Source organism: Acanthisitta chloris, unplaced genomic scaffold (genome assembly GCF_000695815.1).
Source record: "Acanthisitta chloris isolate BGI_N310 unplaced genomic scaffold, ASM69581v1 scaffold11192, whole genome shotgun sequence".
Lineage (NCBI taxonomy): Eukaryota > Metazoa > Chordata > Aves > Passeriformes > Acanthisittidae > Acanthisitta > Acanthisitta chloris.
Window position 1 is genome coordinate 32,989 of NW_008661084.1, and position 17,659 is coordinate 50,647.

General features: G+C 38.2%; 1 protein-coding gene across 1 annotated transcript in view; it reads right to left on the reverse strand.

The window, feature by feature from the left end:
* LOC103797859 (echinoderm microtubule-associated protein-like 5) overlaps window positions 1–17,659 on the reverse strand; it is a gene marked incomplete at its 5' end in the record, with an annotated part of 35,893 nt that continues 18,234 nt past the window's right edge. The window contains 13 exons of the mRNA XM_009070096.1: window positions 1–37; window positions 354–454; window positions 1,325–1,478; window positions 3,098–3,201; window positions 4,091–4,253; window positions 5,436–5,608; window positions 5,798–5,986; window positions 7,094–7,208; window positions 9,496–9,653; window positions 10,960–11,168; window positions 12,096–12,269; window positions 15,057–15,077; window positions 17,123–17,221. Of these exons, the coding sequence (XP_009068344.1) occupies window positions 1–37; window positions 354–454; window positions 1,325–1,478; window positions 3,098–3,201; window positions 4,091–4,253; window positions 5,436–5,608; window positions 5,798–5,986; window positions 7,094–7,208; window positions 9,496–9,653; window positions 10,960–11,168; window positions 12,096–12,269; window positions 15,057–15,077; window positions 17,123–17,221 (1,697 nt within the window). The remainder of the gene's footprint in view (window positions 38–353; window positions 455–1,324; window positions 1,479–3,097; window positions 3,202–4,090; window positions 4,254–5,435; window positions 5,609–5,797; window positions 5,987–7,093; window positions 7,209–9,495; window positions 9,654–10,959; window positions 11,169–12,095; window positions 12,270–15,056; window positions 15,078–17,122; window positions 17,222–17,659) is intronic.

Here is a 17,659-nt window from a genome sequence, read left to right on the forward strand (position 1 = left end):
TCAGTGAGGCATATGCACACACTTCCAGACAAATAAGCTGTGTTTTCAAAAAGAGATTAAATATGAGATACAGAGGACTACAATGCTGTTAAAAGAAATGGCTAACACAGCAGAAAGAAAAATCTCAGTTAAAGGTATGATGCTCTGAATATAGATGTGAAGGTTTTGATTTATTAAACCTTAACTGTGCACATTACTATTTGGGCTACTTATTTTGTGGCAAACATTTTCTTCTTTATATGCAAACAGAAAAGCAAGTGCCTGGATAAAAAGCTGCAGGCGGAACTTGAGCTTTACGTTGTTATGAACTGTTATGTCCACTGCCATGTACTTTGACAGTAAAGGATACACACCTGCAGTCATCCCCTCCAGCACTGACCACGTATCTATCTCCACTCGTAAATCGAATGTTCGTTAAGTGGGCAGAGTGACCTAAAAATCGCTTGTGTTTTGCCTGAAAAAAACCACAAACAACAACAGAATGAGAGAGTCTAACTATTCTGTGCCCTCCTACATCACACAGGGCATGCATGTTTTTAATCTACCTTTTTATTGCATCACATATTTATATCAGTCAGAAGTTACATAGCTTATCAAACGTGAAAGATGTCATGGAGAAGAACTACTACTGAGCTGCAACACAGATTAAATTGTCACCAAATGAGAGAGCACTTGCAAATGGGGAGCAGTGCTCAAGCTAACACAGTAAGATGAAATACATCTTGTTACATGATTAACTTCTAAATTTTGTGTCCAGTTCCCAACACTCAAAACAATATTTTCATTGTGTGTGAGCAGTGTTAGTGAAAAATCTGTGAAGTCTTCATCCATGGAGACACACAGATGGGACTAAAATCACTAGCTTTCTTCCTCACCTGTCAAATGGATCAGAGACATGGAAAAGACTAAGGGCTTTGAAATTTTCAGCATGAAGGCACTGTGCTAATGCAGACTGGCAGACAATACTAACACCTCCAAGAGGTCATAGCAAGAGCTCTTACACATGCAGTGTTCAAGGTCAGGTTGGATAAAGCCTTGAGCAACCTGCTCTGGTGGGAGGTGTCCCTGCCCATGTCAGGGGGTTGGGACTAGATGATCCCTAAGGTCCATTCCAACCCCTTACTGTACTATGATACTATGAAATGGTAAGAAAACTCTGCGGTGAAGCACACGTGAGACTATAGAGCTAAAGTTACATAGATGCATTACAAAGCTACAGATTTAGAGAAGGAAATATTTCCATCATATGTCTTCTAGGGAAACAAGACAAGACCATGATATCAACAGTACTTGTTGTTGTAACCATGCAAAAACAAGTTCTTACAAATTTTTCAGGACATGGAAAGTCAAACAGTTTGACCATGCCAAAATCATCGCCTGTTACAAGATTGATTCCCGAGTGAGAGACACAAGCACAGTTTACATCAGCTTTTTCAGCATGCCTGGACCAGATTCCAATCACTTCATCCCCTAGAACACTGAAACAGAAGAGCAAGAGATTCTTTTGAAAATCACAGCAAAAACAATAGAGTAAGAAATCAGAAAGCAGCTCTCATATTCTAAGTGGTTCTATAAAAATGCAATTTTTACACTTTATTCTTACACATACACATCTCATGTAAGTTTTACTCTGTAATTAATTTTTATGCCATTCTGTAATTGCTTCTGAAACTGATTCAGGGATATAATTCCCAAAATAACATGGCCCATGGCAATGATAAGAAGCAGAGGTGAAATCAATAGCACTAACATTGTGCAGTGAAGCATGTGCAAAACAAAAGAGAATAAAGAAAGGATGATTAGAAATATGAAGTCAAAGCATAAGCATTAGATGAACAAGTTTCAGGTTTTGGAAAAAAAAATTTGTATATTCTCATTATAACTATGTTTTGTTGATTCTGCAACATTTTCATCTCAATTAGAAGAAAATTTTCCCTGAGTTCAGTGAAGATTCTTCATCATTATCAGACAGAGAAATTGTCCTAAACAGAAAACATAATTATCTTAAGATTCAGAAAAGTTCCTTTGCAAAGCCTTATAAAAAGGCTTTTATTCAGCTCTGCTTGCAATGTATATGCTCACCTCAAAGAAAATACAGAAACAGCAATTTATCATTTGTTAATGGGTGAATGATTTGGGATTTTTCTGTGATTGTTTCCTCCCCATTCAGAGCACAGCACACTGCATTTGGAAGGGCCTGATTTACTTCAGATGTACTGATCTGGCTCAGAAAGCACCAGTTTATTGTTTTCACATCAAAGAGGTGACAAAACTCAATTACCCAGACAAGAAAACAAACAGCTAGCAAAATGAGTCTTTCAGAGCCCTCTAAAAGCTTGCAGTTTTAGTTATGTCTTCCAGAAAACAGTCAGGATTATTACCGTTTAAAGTGGTTCATATGTGGAAAACTTTCAAGTATTTTTTCTTAATTTTTGTCTGAGGGTGATAATTAGAGGACAATAATTGAAAGCAGGCAAAGGAGCCTGAAATAAGGCACAGGAAATCAGATTTGCATAGCCTAGCAAACACATTATTTAAATGTGAAGTAAAAATAAAATATGGTATCACCCTTCATATAACATCTTGATTGAAATCTAACAACCTTAAGGTATTTAAAAGAACTTTTGTATGCTTTTCATATGCAAATGTTAATAGCAACTCTATTATGCAGATACCATTAGTGCAATCCAGAATTATCCTGGTCTTGTATTGTCTTTTCATGTTTTGATGTATTTCAATTTTCCCTGTACTCTCATCACTTTTTTGAAGCAAACAGTGATTCCAGATAACTTGCACAGTGCAATGAACAAACTAGAGGTTGCTAGAGCTGCATCAAAGGAGCTAGAGATACCCAGTGAGTAGAAAAGCAGCTGTGACAGATGAGTTTTTCTCAATGTCCTCACTGGCCAAACAGTTGATGTCTGCTGATGGACTCTGCTCTGTGCTGCCTTTTGCTGCACTGCACTTAGCTCATCTGCAGCCAGAGCAGAAAGTGTCTGACCGAATGAAGGAATGAAACATGCTCTTAAACAGTAGGTGCTTCTCCTGGCAGTTAGTTACAAGTGTTTTAAGAGGTGTGAACATGTGAATCATTTACCTTGTCCAAGTAGCCCATGTTATTCTGTCAATCACAGCCTGATCCACAAGCTGTTTTCCTGAAGGCACTTCATACACTTGCCTCTTGTAAGACCCCGTAGAGACCTTCGAGATGACCACAGAGAATTTAGAATACATGGACTTGTTTCAAAAGATGAAACTATAATTCTAAAGGGCTTTGAGAAGCATTTTCTTAATTATCTTTTCCTCCATAAAGTAAGTTAGCTATTGAGAAAACTGGGTTGAAATTTCTCCAAAATCTATATGAGCATAAAGCAACAGTAAGAAAGCATAAGAAATCTTAACATTTAAATGTCTAATAAAAAAAAAATTGAAACATCTCACAGCCTGCACATACTAGCTCTCTCTACATAGTGTGTTAATGTGGGGGGATGTGTACACACACAAATAAGGCAAAATAAATTCCTGTCTTTAAAACTGACACAAAGGTGTTCCTCTTAGCCTGTAAATGTCAATTTGACGACAAGAAGTGCTTATTTTATTTGTCCTCTCAGATATGATATAAATATAGAAAGCAAAGTATACATAGTTCATTTTGGTTTTAAGAAATGCTTGAGCCCTCCTATGGGTGGGAGTTGTAACACCATGATTTTGGTGCTGCTCCACAAAAGCTAGCACTAAAATGATGTGTAATGCTGCCATTCTGGTAAGAGAAATGAAGAATTCACAGGTCCCCGGGCCTGTGAGACAGCCCATCAGCATCACAGAGATAAAAGCACAGGGAGACACATCACAGTGATTTTGAAATCTGTTTCTCATTTCTATGCTTATTTCTTGTATTCAGTCTCCAGGAAAACTATTCAAAACTCAAGTCATCCACTTATCACAACAACAAAGCAACAGTCTAGTGACAGCAACATACTACTCCAACATTTAGCTACCAAACTCAGCAGCTGTCAAAGGAAAGTACTTGCAGAGTATCTGCTCTGACTACATTTTCCATTCAATACCTTGAACAATTAATGACTGGTACCTGTAGGTAAGAGCTATCAGCAGAGAAGTCCATCTGGATCACAAAACTTGGGATATCTTTGCAATAGCTGATTCGATTCAGTGTGGGACCCAAGGTCAGATCATAAAAATCCACTGCATTCTCACTGGAACCAACTGCTAGGTAACGAGAATCTGGGCTAAACCTGGACAGATAGAAGGAATTTATGAGCACAGGTTGGCACTTACAACAGATTCTATGACTTAAGAAACACAGGTGAATTTGCATTTCAAGTCCTGCTGCCCAGAAGTAGAGGGAGGCAGAGTATTCAGTCTGCTAAGCAAAATAACTTTTGACATAAAATTTGCAGGGAGTGCATATCCAGTAGAAAGTGGCAATAATTTTGGTACACATGACACATATATAAGTGAACTGGGAGTATCTCCTGAATAACTCTGTTCATTATCTGATCTCATGACCATCCCAACGGTCTAACAACGTGTGACATGCCCCTGATGACTTTGACTCTGATGCTATACTTACAAGGTTATGAACTAGAAAAATGAAATGCTGTAAATGAAGAAAATGCCAGACCTTCTAGATGAAATGTATGGACTAAAAAGAGGAGAAATCAAAACTTTTGGCTGCCCAATGTATCTTTGCACAGTGGTTTCTTTCCTCCGCTTTTCCTTTCTAGTCTTGAAACTCGGTAGTTTCCCAAGCTGAACAAATTCCTCGCAGCCCTTTCTGTGTTATTAGGGAAATTTATTTATTTCTGTCCTCTCTGAAACATACCTTGGGACAGCCTTCTGATTCCAGCAAGTCCCTATCTTCTAGCAGAGCTCTCCTGTCTCCAAGGTCCCTGCTTGCTTGTATTTCTCTCACTCATCCTACTTGCTCTCCAAAAGCTTTCCTTAGCTGATCATGACCAATTTATCTCACAGAGGAAAGAGTCTTGTCCTCCACTCAGGAAAGAGAAACAGAATTTTATTTATAACTCCTTTCAACCAAACAGAACAAAGAGCAAACTGACAGACAGGCAGCAGCAAACTTGCTGAGGGTGCACTCAATCCCACTGTCCATGTGTCTGACAAAGACATTAAACAGCAGTGGTGCCACTGACAGCCCTTGAGGAACACCACTTGTCACTGCTGCCCACACCACCAGCCTGTATGACTGATTGCTATCTCTTATCTTCAGGTACCTCCTCCTTCCTCTTTATTCCTGCTATCAGAGGAATCACACCCACTCCACAATTCACTCACTGATTCCAGCTCCCTCAAATATCATTGCAATGCTCCTCAGAACACAAAACTGTATTATAAAAAATCAAAATATTAGAGATTTCTAGAATACTACAACAGACAAAGGCATTATATTTTCTCACCTGATATCTTGAATCGCTGATCTTCTGTCCCTTTTTTTCCCCCAAATTTTTAGAGAGGTCACAAGCAAGATAATAAACTCTCCATTTTTCATGCCAATAGCTACCATATCTCCTTCTGGGCTGTAACAAACAGTACGAGCTGCATGTCCTAAGCTGACTTTGTTCAGCATCTTCTGTGAAGAAATCAAACCCCAGAGAGTAACTGTTATTATTTGTCCATATTTTAAAAGTACCTTCTGCTAATAGTTAACATGCTAACAGTATCAGATGGATTATCCTCAGAATACATTAAAAACCAAGTTTCAAGTCTGTGACACCACCAAAATCCTTTTTCTTTTAAAGAACTATTCTCCAACACCTACCTTTTCAGCAATATCCCAGAGCCTTACTGTGCCATCTTCTGCAGCAGAAAGGAAAAAATCTCTGGATGGATGTGTTGCTAGGCCCCAGATTGGTCCATCCATGTGACCATTAATTAGAATGTTACATGCAGCATTTTTCTCTCCAACTTCAATTATCTCAGCATTTCTCGTCCCAACGAGAATCTTCCCCTTGAACAACAGTGAAAGAATTATCTCTGATATAATATATTAACTACTCATGCTGAACAGTAATAAAGATATGATCTAAAGCTACAGTTCTGTCAAGAAAGTTTGCTTAAATCAAGAAATCAAATAATCAAACATAATTTATTCGATAAACTCCTCTGATTTATTAAAGTGCAAAGCTGCACAGATATCATGATGCTAGCTGAGTTATTGCTGGTTATTTGGTAGTTGATATTTGATATCTGAAGTGTGAAAATAGAAAGGAAATCCTTAATTAGTCTTTAATGAAAACATATATGGAATATTATCCTAACATCTCTGAACATGAGCCAGCAGTGTGCTCAGGGGGCCAAGAAGGCCAATGGCATCCTGGCCTGGATCAGGAACAGTGTGGTCAGCAGGACCAGGGAGGTGATTCTGCCCCTGGACTTGGTGCTGGTGAGGCCACACCTGTGCTCAGTTCTGGGCCCCTCAGTTCAGGAAGGATATTGAAGTGCTGGAGCAGGTCCAGAGAAGAGCAACGAGGCTGGTGAAGGGACTCAAGCACAAGTGCCATGAGGAGAGGCTGAGGGAGCTGGGGGTGTTCAGCCTGGAGAAGAGGAGGCTCGGGGAAGACCTTATCACCCTCTACAACTCCCTGGCAGGAGGTTGGAGTCAGGTGGGGGTTGGTCTCTTCTCCCAGGCAACCAGCAGGAGGACAAGAGGGCACAGACTCAAGCTCTGCCAGGGGAGGGTTAGGTTGGATATTAGGAAGAGATTTTTTACAGAGAGAGTGCTCAGGCATTGGAATGTGCTGCCCAGGGAGGTGGTGGATTCACCATCCCTGGAGGTTTTCAAGATGAGACTGGATGTGGCACTTAGTGCCATGGTCTAGTAACTACAGTAGGGTTGGACTCAATAATCTTTGAGGTCTCTTCCAACCTGGTTGAATCTATGATCCTATGATCTCAAAAAGTTGATCTTGTTCTGCCGCAGTGCTGTAGACACTTCCTAGCTTAACCTTTCATTTCAGATGTTCATTACAAGAGAAAGCAGAAACATTTTATCCAATATTTACAGAACAATTCACAAATTATAGGTTTTATTTGGCAGACACGAGGCTTTCCTTACCTTGCCTCTACAAACAGAGCGAACACAGTCTGTCATTTGTCCTGTCTCTAGTCTGAAGGCACGACATCGTTTCAGCTCTTGATCCCATAGCTTAACTGCTCCTCCTTCCTTTGAACTATAAAGACATCAGGAATGACCATGAGAATAATGTCTGGTGCAAAAAGTACAATCATGTAGGAAAGAACTACATTATTTAAAGTAATGTATTGCAAATGAGACATTTTAGTATGTTTTAAATCGTTAAAGATTCAACTTGTCTTCATAGAGCAGGTGATGTTAATATGCTGAGTCTCCTAGCGAAGCAAGATGTACTGACTCCAAGTCCTCACTGTACTATTGTATAGAACAAGTTGAAAGATGAGCATGCTGAGCTTAGTTGGAATGAGTAGCACTGAGGGAATTTGTCTAGTCAAAAGAACAGTTAAGTGTGAGAACAAACTGCTATCTTAATAATATCACAGGCAGAGATTATCAAAACATAGTCGAGGGAAACCAGAGAGATACATTTTACTCCTGTGAATAAATGACAAAAGATTTTCACTACTGTGAAAATGTCTCTATTTTCACTACTGTGAAATAAATGGCAAAGACACAGCAGAAAAACCACACAGTGTTAATTGCACAAGATACCCATCTAGTAGGTATTAATCATGAAAACACTAGGTTTCCCAGACACTTGCAAAAAAATGGTATTTCAGTAAAGAACACATTCAAATGAAAAACATTTCTAAAAAGGGGGATGTTTACTGAAACAGTTCTAAATCTGGCATTTACTGCTGAGCTGGGATATGAATTATCTAAAGAGAGAAAAGAATCTCCCCAAACAGAGAAAATGCTCCACAATATTGAGCTGCCCTTGAAATAACTTTGACTACTGAACAACCTCTGACAAAGAACTTCAGGAAATCTAATCACAATTCCTGCTTTTGTACTATTATTACCAAAAGAACTGCAATGAATTATAAATTCCTAGTCCTTGCAATAGGACTCTTTGCTTCTCACTGCTTTGATATGTGTTTGGTCATCATACTCAGCAAAAAGAGTTTACCAAAAGAGGCTGCAGAGCTGCACCCAGGAATGCTGAGGCAGATGCAGGCAGGCAATCTTCCTAAACATGGCTTTTGCTTTGTATACTGTCAATACTTCATCTTCTCACAGGAGATAAATTATTGATTCTTACTGTTTGTTATTCCTGACTATTCCTTTCAGGTCAAATACTAATTATTAAGAGGCTCTGAAGCTAAGTGGTAGAGAAAATGTCCTCCAAATAAAATCAGGGAAGTGTTTACAAACATTAGAAGAAAATATTTCAAGCACAAGAACAAGTAAATTTTCAGTTGAGTCTGAAAAGACAGTAAGTGGCTTGTGTCCTGCAAAATGGAGCACTATCATGTCATCAGATGGACTGTATTACAGCTGCATCATGTTCTTTTATCATTAGCAAGGCAATAAAAGACCTAACTGTTTGAGGAGTTATTTTGCTTACAACCCCAGAAACAAAAGGATCTTGCTGTACCTTAGATTTGAGAAGACAGCTTGCCTCTGCCACCATAACTTTGAAAAAAGCTGTGTATCATGCTGCTATAAAATTTATCCTTCATTTATTTAATCATAATTGTTCAAATTACTTGGGTTAACAACTTCAGTATATCTTCAGAAAGAGAAGTAACCCACAAGGACTAGGTAACTTCTAAGTGCTTAAAGCTAAATGGGTGTTGGAGCTAGATCTTTAAGATCTCTTCCAACCCTAACCGTCCTGTGATTCTAAATTTCAAACTAAATGTTTTTGTCTTCTCTCATAAACAATCCTCTGATAAATACTGTTGAACCATTTAGTAACATGATAAGGTGATTTCAAGGCTACCTTTGATTATAACAGTTCAGCTGTTTTCAGCTTAAGGAGGTGTAACTAATTGATGTAATGCAATCTAATAGAGAATGCAATGTAACTGATAATCCATTCTAATAGATAATGCAACGTAACTGATAATCCATTCACATCATTTATTTACAGTTGCCTATTACTTTTAACCACAAAAGTGTAAAGTCATCATAAAATGTCTGAACAGCAGACACAGCACTTCGATTGTGTACAGCACTTAGATTCTGATTCATCCCCCCTGACTTCAGGCAATTAAGTAAGGCACCCTTGTCAGGATTCTAGCAACTCTAGGCTTTCTCTTACTACAAATAGAAAAAAAAATAGGCAGCTGAAGCTCATGTGGGGTTACTTGCCTGTTGGAGGTGGTGGCTACACTTTTTCCTAACACTTATTCAAGGATCCAAAAGAGTCTACTCTTCTGGTTTTGGTGTCTCAACAGACTAGTGTTAGATGGGATGAATCCAAACCATTTTTAAAGAGTACATGTGCATGCAGAATAAAAAGAAAAAGGAAGACTCACGGCCTTTCTTTGCCTCCTGTAACGATCAAACCATCTCTCAATGTGGTGTACATTGTGAAAACAGGTCCATTGTGAGCTTTGGCCACAATTCGTATCAACACATGATCTTTCCAAACACAAACATCTCCACTAATAGTACCTGTAAATGTCAAGTTATTCTGAAAAGGGGAAAAATATACTCATCATCTGGTTCTGAGTAAGGCAGGAAGAATAACATTCAGAAACAAAGATCATCACCGCTTGCATTTAGGCTAGATTGTGTTTATTTACTGCTGTAGAAGAAGGAATATAGTAGCTTATTGTTTTGTCCCTAGAGGTTCTTATTGCCCCTTCCATAGTCTGAGAGCAGATTCTCTGGCCATCCTCACAGCATAACTGCTGGGCTGTTTCCAGCTTCTGTTTAGGGGTACCTGAACTATCACCTTCTGAGACAAAAATCAAGAAAAGCAGTCCCAGAACTGCTCTCTACAGGAAGTAAGGAGAACCCACCTGTTTGGCTTTATTCAGTTTCCACAGCATTTCACAAAAATTCCTGCAAGCTCTGCATTCTCAAACAACCTCAAACTCCAGGCCATTTAGCATACAGCCTGATTCTCACACTAAGAATCTGTCTCTCCATAAGAAAGTTTACACATGTTTCCCAAACCCCAGAATATTGATGTAAACTGTACATCAATAACAGTTACCATTTGGAAAATATCTTGTTTCTTTGCAATATTATCTTTTAAATAGACAGACACCACTCTGGAAAAGAGACTGTCTCATGAAAACATGACACCACAGGCCAGTTACAGTTTCTAAAATCAATGGTGCAAATTCAGTCTGGACCCAACAGACAGATTGTCAAACAGGACAGCAATGCACACAATCAAAGCAAAGCATCACTCCGCAATAGAAATCTGTGGTTTCCTGCCCAGCTGAAGAGTGCTGCTCCTACAGAGAAAATCTCAAAACAGCAGAGCCATGGAACTTAGCAGCAAGGCCTGCACATGTCAAAAAACCCCAAGCAAAACAAAACCCTACTGTGGTTGTCTTACAGTCACAAATGTTAACGAATGCCCCAAGGACAATGCTGCTCTCTGATTACCCATGAGTAGTAATACATACAGATTATAATATACCTCCAGGTGGGCATAAAATTAGCCTCATTTCTACTGTTTGGTTCCTGCACTCTAGACTCAGTTTTGTTTTACCTGGATTAAGTACCAAGCAGTGTCTTATCAGTCCAAAGCACTTATGTTTGTTTCTTTTGAAAACAAACAAATCCATAATAATTTTTCTCCTGTTCTACAGAAAGCTGGCATTAGTTCTAACTAGCAAGCAAGTACTAGAAATGCTGAGTTTAATAAAACAACTGACACCATCATCAGCATGTTAGAAAAGTCTCACTGAACTGAACAAAGAAAGAAGGGTATAAAACATCTTGTTTGTCTGCATTTTCAGGCAGTTTGTTGGAGTACATACCGCTCCGAAAGCTACAGAGAGCATCGTCTGCATCCGTGCTTCTTCTATGGAGCTCAGCAGCCCTTTTTTACTGAGAAGAGCTCTTCCAGCCAGTGTCCAGAACCTCACATGTTTTACTCCCACAGAAACAAACTGGGTATCTGAATCTGGTCTGAATTCTGCTACAAATATACGCTGGTTATGACCAGCTCGGCTGGCAATTTTGGCACCTGGCAGAAAGAAAACGGACATTTTGACTTTGCTGAGAAAATAATTTTCAACCAGAAATGCGTTTAAAATCATTTGGACCCTTATGAAGATTCCTTGATCAGGATCCTTAGTTGCCATTTCGAAACAGTATCAACTCTTAAGAATGAGGACAGGCGTGTTCTGCCTGAAATGGAATGTATGTTGCATGAGCTTTTACCACACAGCCCTCATCACTGTACAAATACACATCTGACCTTTCATCCAGCTCTACAGGATCTCTCAGACAAGCAGTGAAAGATCACTTTTTATTAGCTCTATACCTGATCTTTAAACTTCAGAGAGTTACTAGTCGATCAACAGAAATCCCTAAGGAGAGAGGAACTAAACCCCTAGGAGTGGAGAATCAGATTCGTAATCTGGGCATGGCTTTGCCAGACAGAAAGGAGATGAGGAAAGAAGATCACCAAATGGCTTTAACCTAAATCCTGAGCACAGATCAAAGCCAATCTGAAAATGTGCAGTACAGCTTAAGACATCAATTACATAAGACGTATAGAGGAGTTGTACTGGCACCATATTTCTGCAATTTGCAATTTTGGGGAATAATTTAAGGAGTATGACAATCTAGTCAGTAATCAGACTTTAGAGAAGAATAATAACAGAGAAGAATGAAATAATAATAACAACAATAAAAATTACATTTTTCTTTAATTATTCTAACTGGAAACCAGTGAACTACCTGGATCTTTACAAAACAGTTCCCAAGGAGATATATTTAGCAGTTACTAGGATGGGTAAATACCTCTATTTTAGCTGTTGTACAGAGCACAGCATTTATTTAAACAATTTTTGATCTGCTGATACTTTAGTGTTACAATTGCTCTTGCCCCAAGCCAACATACCTCTAACAATATAAACACATCCTACAAAAACAATCACTTTCCTACCTTCCTGCCACTTCCAAATGGTAATGGTATGCTCAGGATCCAGCCCTACGGACAGCAGCAGTTTGCCAGTGGCACTGAAACTGACTGAGCAAACGCCCTTTGAATGGTAGCACCGCAGTACAGACAGTGTCTGTTTGTTCATTGCATCCCACACGTGAATAGAAGGAGCTGTAGCTACACAAATATAAAAACATGTCATTACTATACATTTTCAAAATGTCTAATAAGTAGCTTATTGAAGCAGTTAATTTTTTTTAAGCAGATAAATAAAATTGTTGTGATCAGTCAGGGGAAAAATAAAGAGAGAAAAGAAAGGAGATTTTGGCCTCCCTTTAGAAATCAATTTACGGCAAACAGGATTATTAGGTAGCACTATTAACTAACAAATTAGTCTCATTACATTACTAGGCATGGAAACATTGCTCAGCCTGTTATGGGATTTATGAAGCACAGCAGAAGCTCTGACAGTGAGCTATCTTCTCCTGGTTTTCTCCCAGTAAAACTTAGTAAAACTCAAAAACATTCGTAAGTACTGAGCAGCTGATCAAGACTGTCATTTCTACATGGGGCTTTTGGACAAGTGATAGCTACAGAGAAATCAGTGCAAGGCCAAAATCTCCTTCCCACAGAATGGCCATGTGTCTGAAATGCATGCCCTCTCCGGAGAGCGGCAGCTGAATCTCAGCTTGCTTACTGATGTAGAAGAACTAGGGTGTTTGTTTTGCATTGTTTAGACTGCAAGCTCTTTGCAGCAAAAACTGTCTTTCCATGCTACTAATGTATGTGATTATCTCTCTCATGATGACAGCTAGTTTTTTCCCAAGTGCAATGCCTTCTCCAAAGATCTTGCAATCCACCTATAGTTTGTAATCTCTGAACAGCATCTAGGGCATTTCCAGGACAGTAAAATTCTCTCTCAAACTTATTTACTTCTGATCTCTACTAAATTTGACTGCAGTCTGGAGCTTACTGTTCTTGTCAGAGACTCAGATTCACATAAACTAAATTCTATTGAGCTTCATGCTTTGTGTTTCTAATCAGCTAAATGCAGGCCCTCAAGGGCACACGTGATGGGAAACAGTAGGCACAGGGACCCAGGCAGAATTTTAGGCACATGAAACTCAGTTTTTGAGCATAATTCCACAGCTGTTCCAAAACAGTCTTTAGAACAATATTCCTAATTTCTGATGCTGTTATCACCACCTTTTGAGAGGTACTACAGCATAATATGGACATGTCACTAAAGCATAAAGGGTAGGAGTTGGCAATAACTGACATGTCCCAAAAATCTCAACTCCTTGCTGTCCCTATGGGAAGCTGAGGGAAGGGAAAGCTTGATTATCGTTCTTCAGCACTCCCCTTGGTAAACCTCAGTATTGGCCTTGACCTGTGCACCTGCTCTATAACTTCGGCCAAAACTTTTCTTTAGGGTGGCAGACAGAAACTTTCACCTAGATTTCCTGAATAAGAACAAAATATTTCAGATCAAGATTTGCAGGTCAGAGAACATGGACTCTTGGGTCCTCCTACTTGATGGAGTTCTTCTGGAAGTCTCTGTCCTGACACTGCATCCTGCTTGTGGAGTACTCAACAGTCACAAGAGAGATTTTCTATGGTGTCATCTCCCTCTGGGAGCAGTTAGATAAAGCTACCACGGGCTGGCAGGACAAAAAATATCTTCAGTAAGGTGAAGCAAATCTACACCAAGTCATTACGACATTTAGTTTTCTATTCCAGCCTATTACAAACATAACTGCTTCGAGAAGCCCTGAGCCACTGGAGACAACTGAGAATTTGAACTAGAAAAGCACAAGTTATTGCTAAGAAAGATGCCAAATAGCTGTCAGTAAATTTTATGTGACACTATGCAACTTTCTAGTGAAGGCAGCAGCTTGGATTCCAGACTAATGGTTCCACAAAGAAGAAGAAAGTAAGAGTGCTCGTTTCAGGCAGTGACAACAGAATTTAGTAATATACACAAGCTCAAACTAAAGTTGCAGTAGCAAGAAGACAAGTGAGACAGGGAAAGTGTCCAGGCACCATATGCAGGACTAAAGATGTTCTTTCATATAAATGTCCATATCATCACTGCTTTTTTTTTAAAATAGGTTAAAAGTGTGGGAAAAGGTACCTATATTCTTCCTCCCATCCTTAGAGTAAGCACAATTTGGCATATTTAAAAGAAGTCAACACACATTAAAAATGTCATTGTACATTTGTTCTTCACAGAACAAGCTGTAGATCCACATGAAGATTATTATACTTGCTAGTACATGAACACACATTTATGCATCTCTGAAGATTTGTCACAAGGCAATTATGGTTGCTCAACAATGAACTCACACATGATGGTGATGAACTTTTAAGATTACAGTTGAAAATACAACATATCAATAAAAAATAGCTCAGTCAAGACTGTCAAACTGTCAAAGACCCAAAATGATACAGGAAAAATTAAATTGACATCATAACAAGCATTTTGGATCAGTGGTAATAACTGCATGACAATCATACATAAATGTGAGAGGTGATTGTTTTTTTTTCACTCAGTCACCTAGGCCTCCTCAATGGAACTTACTTTAGAAATGCACATTTAAAATTAGACTTAATTGAATGTCTAAAACAAATGGCAATTTTCAGCCCCAACAAGTCTGCAAAACCTGCAAGCATACACAGGAATGCTACAGCAGCAGTAGGTATTAGAACTCACTAATCACTAAACAGCAAGGAGGGAATAGGCTACAACAAAAGTAGTTTATAAGTGTGTTCTAACATCTGTATTTCTGTATTTACAATTTGCTGAGCTGTTGTGGTTTCTATGCAGTGCTGACAGTAATATGACTGACACAGGGTTTTGATACACTAAAAATGAAGTCACATCACTTATGACTCTATAAAGCTGCAGACAGCTACTAGATAGGCTAACTATGCCTGAAGATGTTAAAATGTTATTTCCCTTACCTGACATATCTGCTGAGTCTCCTGTAATGGAAAAGCAGCAGAAAAATAATTAGATCAGAAATAAGGTAAGTGCTAAAGAAAATATATGCCACATTTAGTGTAATTTCTTCACAAACACCTTGATGCCAGCTCTGCCTTGCAGCAGCACCAGTACTGCTTTTAAAGAGGAATAATTACTGTTAAAAGGAGGTCCCATGAGAAATAAATCAGAGAATGAATATGTTTTGATTTCCATTTTGAGTTACAACACAAAAATCTGGTTTGGTGCATGTTAGGTCTTTCTCTGCCGAAGTAAATGAAAGCCATTTTTTTTCATGTTATGGATAGTTTAACAAATGAAGTGAAAAAATGCTGATTGTTATTCTGCTAATGAGTAGCATTAGAGTCTGATCTGAACAAGTGCTAAATGCACCCAATATTCTTCCAGAGAAGCATTAAGAAATCAGGATTATAAAGGTTCAGGTACAGGGAAGTATTACTGAGACTCTACATAGCATCACAATTTAAAAATACTTGAGATAATGTTTCACAAAACCTTTAAAAGATTTAAATCATGATGGTGACACTGTGTTTGTGCTCATCACATCAGTAGGTGAAGTAGCAGCACTTAAGTATGTCCTTTATGGACTATGTACCCTTAATGTAGTTTGAAAATCTAAAAATAAGTGTTTGAAGATATTTCCCTTCCAGCTCATCTTTCAGATTCAATTCTTTCCTTAAAAGTATATGTTTTGTGGCCTCATTTTAAGGGTCATCTGCCCCTGATTTGTATGCCTTAATCCACATGACAAAACAGTTAAAATTGTTCTACTGCTAGTTGATGTAGAAATGACTATGAAATTTTTAAAAAAGCATCAATAGTCCTGTGTTTTCCTTGGGCAATATGAACATTGAAGAAGAAAAATTTTCACATTCTTCCCATATGGAAAGGCAAACAGGGCCAGACTAAGAAATATGCTGAAAAAGCACATTCCTAAAGACAACAAAATGTCTGTAATTCCTGTAAATGTTTTTTGCAATCAAACCATAGGCAAAACTTGCTGATAATTTTTCCATTTAAGTAATTTCCATTAATGATTTGTTTAATATTAATGTGAGGCAAAAAACTCACCAGGAAATGAAGCTATTTCACCTAAGCAGTTACTATTATTGATAAGTCAATTTTAATGAGACATGCACCTTAAAAATCAAGAAGACACGGAAGAGCAGGTAATAAATCCTGAAAAACTGACTCTATTTAGATGAAACTTCTAAAACAAACCTACAGGGGAAAAAAAGGTGTTTTGGCTAAAAGACAATAAGAAGGTTTTTTTATCCTCTGCACAGAAGAAAACAATGTGGGTTTGAATCTGTTGAGAAAAAACTGAAGCTATAAAAACTGCAACTGAATTGTAGGACTACAAAAATCACTGTTCTGCAAAATTCAGAAACAGCAGTTTCTAGCAGCTATGCAGATGCACAACAGGTTTTTTTCTTTTTTTTTTTTTTTTTTAACCTGTTTACTTCATAGATCAATTGTACTGTCACTACGAAATACACATTTTCCCTCTAAATCTAAATTCATCTGCAGGGAAACACCCTGAGGGTTTTGGTTCTGCCTGGAATATTATAACTATGGAGTATCAAACCACCAAGTAGGTAATTTTGCTTGCTGAGATGAAACCTACAGAGAGTGACAAGTATTTTAAGAATTCTGGGTTTAGTCCCTATAGAAATGAAGGATAACTCAAATTCACCTTCTTTGGAAGGGCTACGACTCTTTGGAAGGCCTAACACAAGTTGATAGGTTCCATAAAACCACACTAATTTCACGGGGCTTAATATTTCTGAAAAAATTGTTTTGATAATACTCCAAACAAAATACAAGTTGAATCTTCTTTCATGCCTCAATATTTTTTATCTTTATTAAATTATACTCAAAGAAACATATAAAGAGGACAGGTAACTGAGTAACACTCATGCAAACGGAGATAGCATAATCAGATATTTTTGTGATTTATCATGAACTTACAAGGACCTAATTGCATGCTCTTATGTTAATTCTTTTTACAAAAATACAAACATACCTACTTGGCCAGTTGCCACTATGTTGGTAAACTTGGGGTGCTGGTTTACAGTGAGGCACAAAATATCATCATTGTGTTCCTGGTAAAAAGACTGAGAACCTAAAAAGGAAAAAAACCAAACAAGTTCAACTTAATTAAAACATTTGTACACAGACATGGTTCATGTTTAAAATTTTATAATAATTGTAAGAAAACAGCATGATGGTGATGTTGTATTTTGAAGCTTAAAATCAGAAAACAGAAACTCCTAATTTTTTATCTCGACTTTTAACACAGCACTCAGTAATACTGAACCAATTCCCTCAAGTTGCTTAAATATCACAGAAATAAATGGCTGTGTGTTACTCTTTAAAGGTCTAAGTTATCTAAACTAAATTGGTTATTGGGAATTAATGCAGTGATACAGACTACTGAAAAGTAAACCAAATAAAAACACTACTAATTTATTCATAGAATCATATGGGGTTGGGATGGAGCTTATAGATCACCCAGTCCCAACCCCCTGCCATAGGCAGGGACACCCTCCCCTAGACCAGC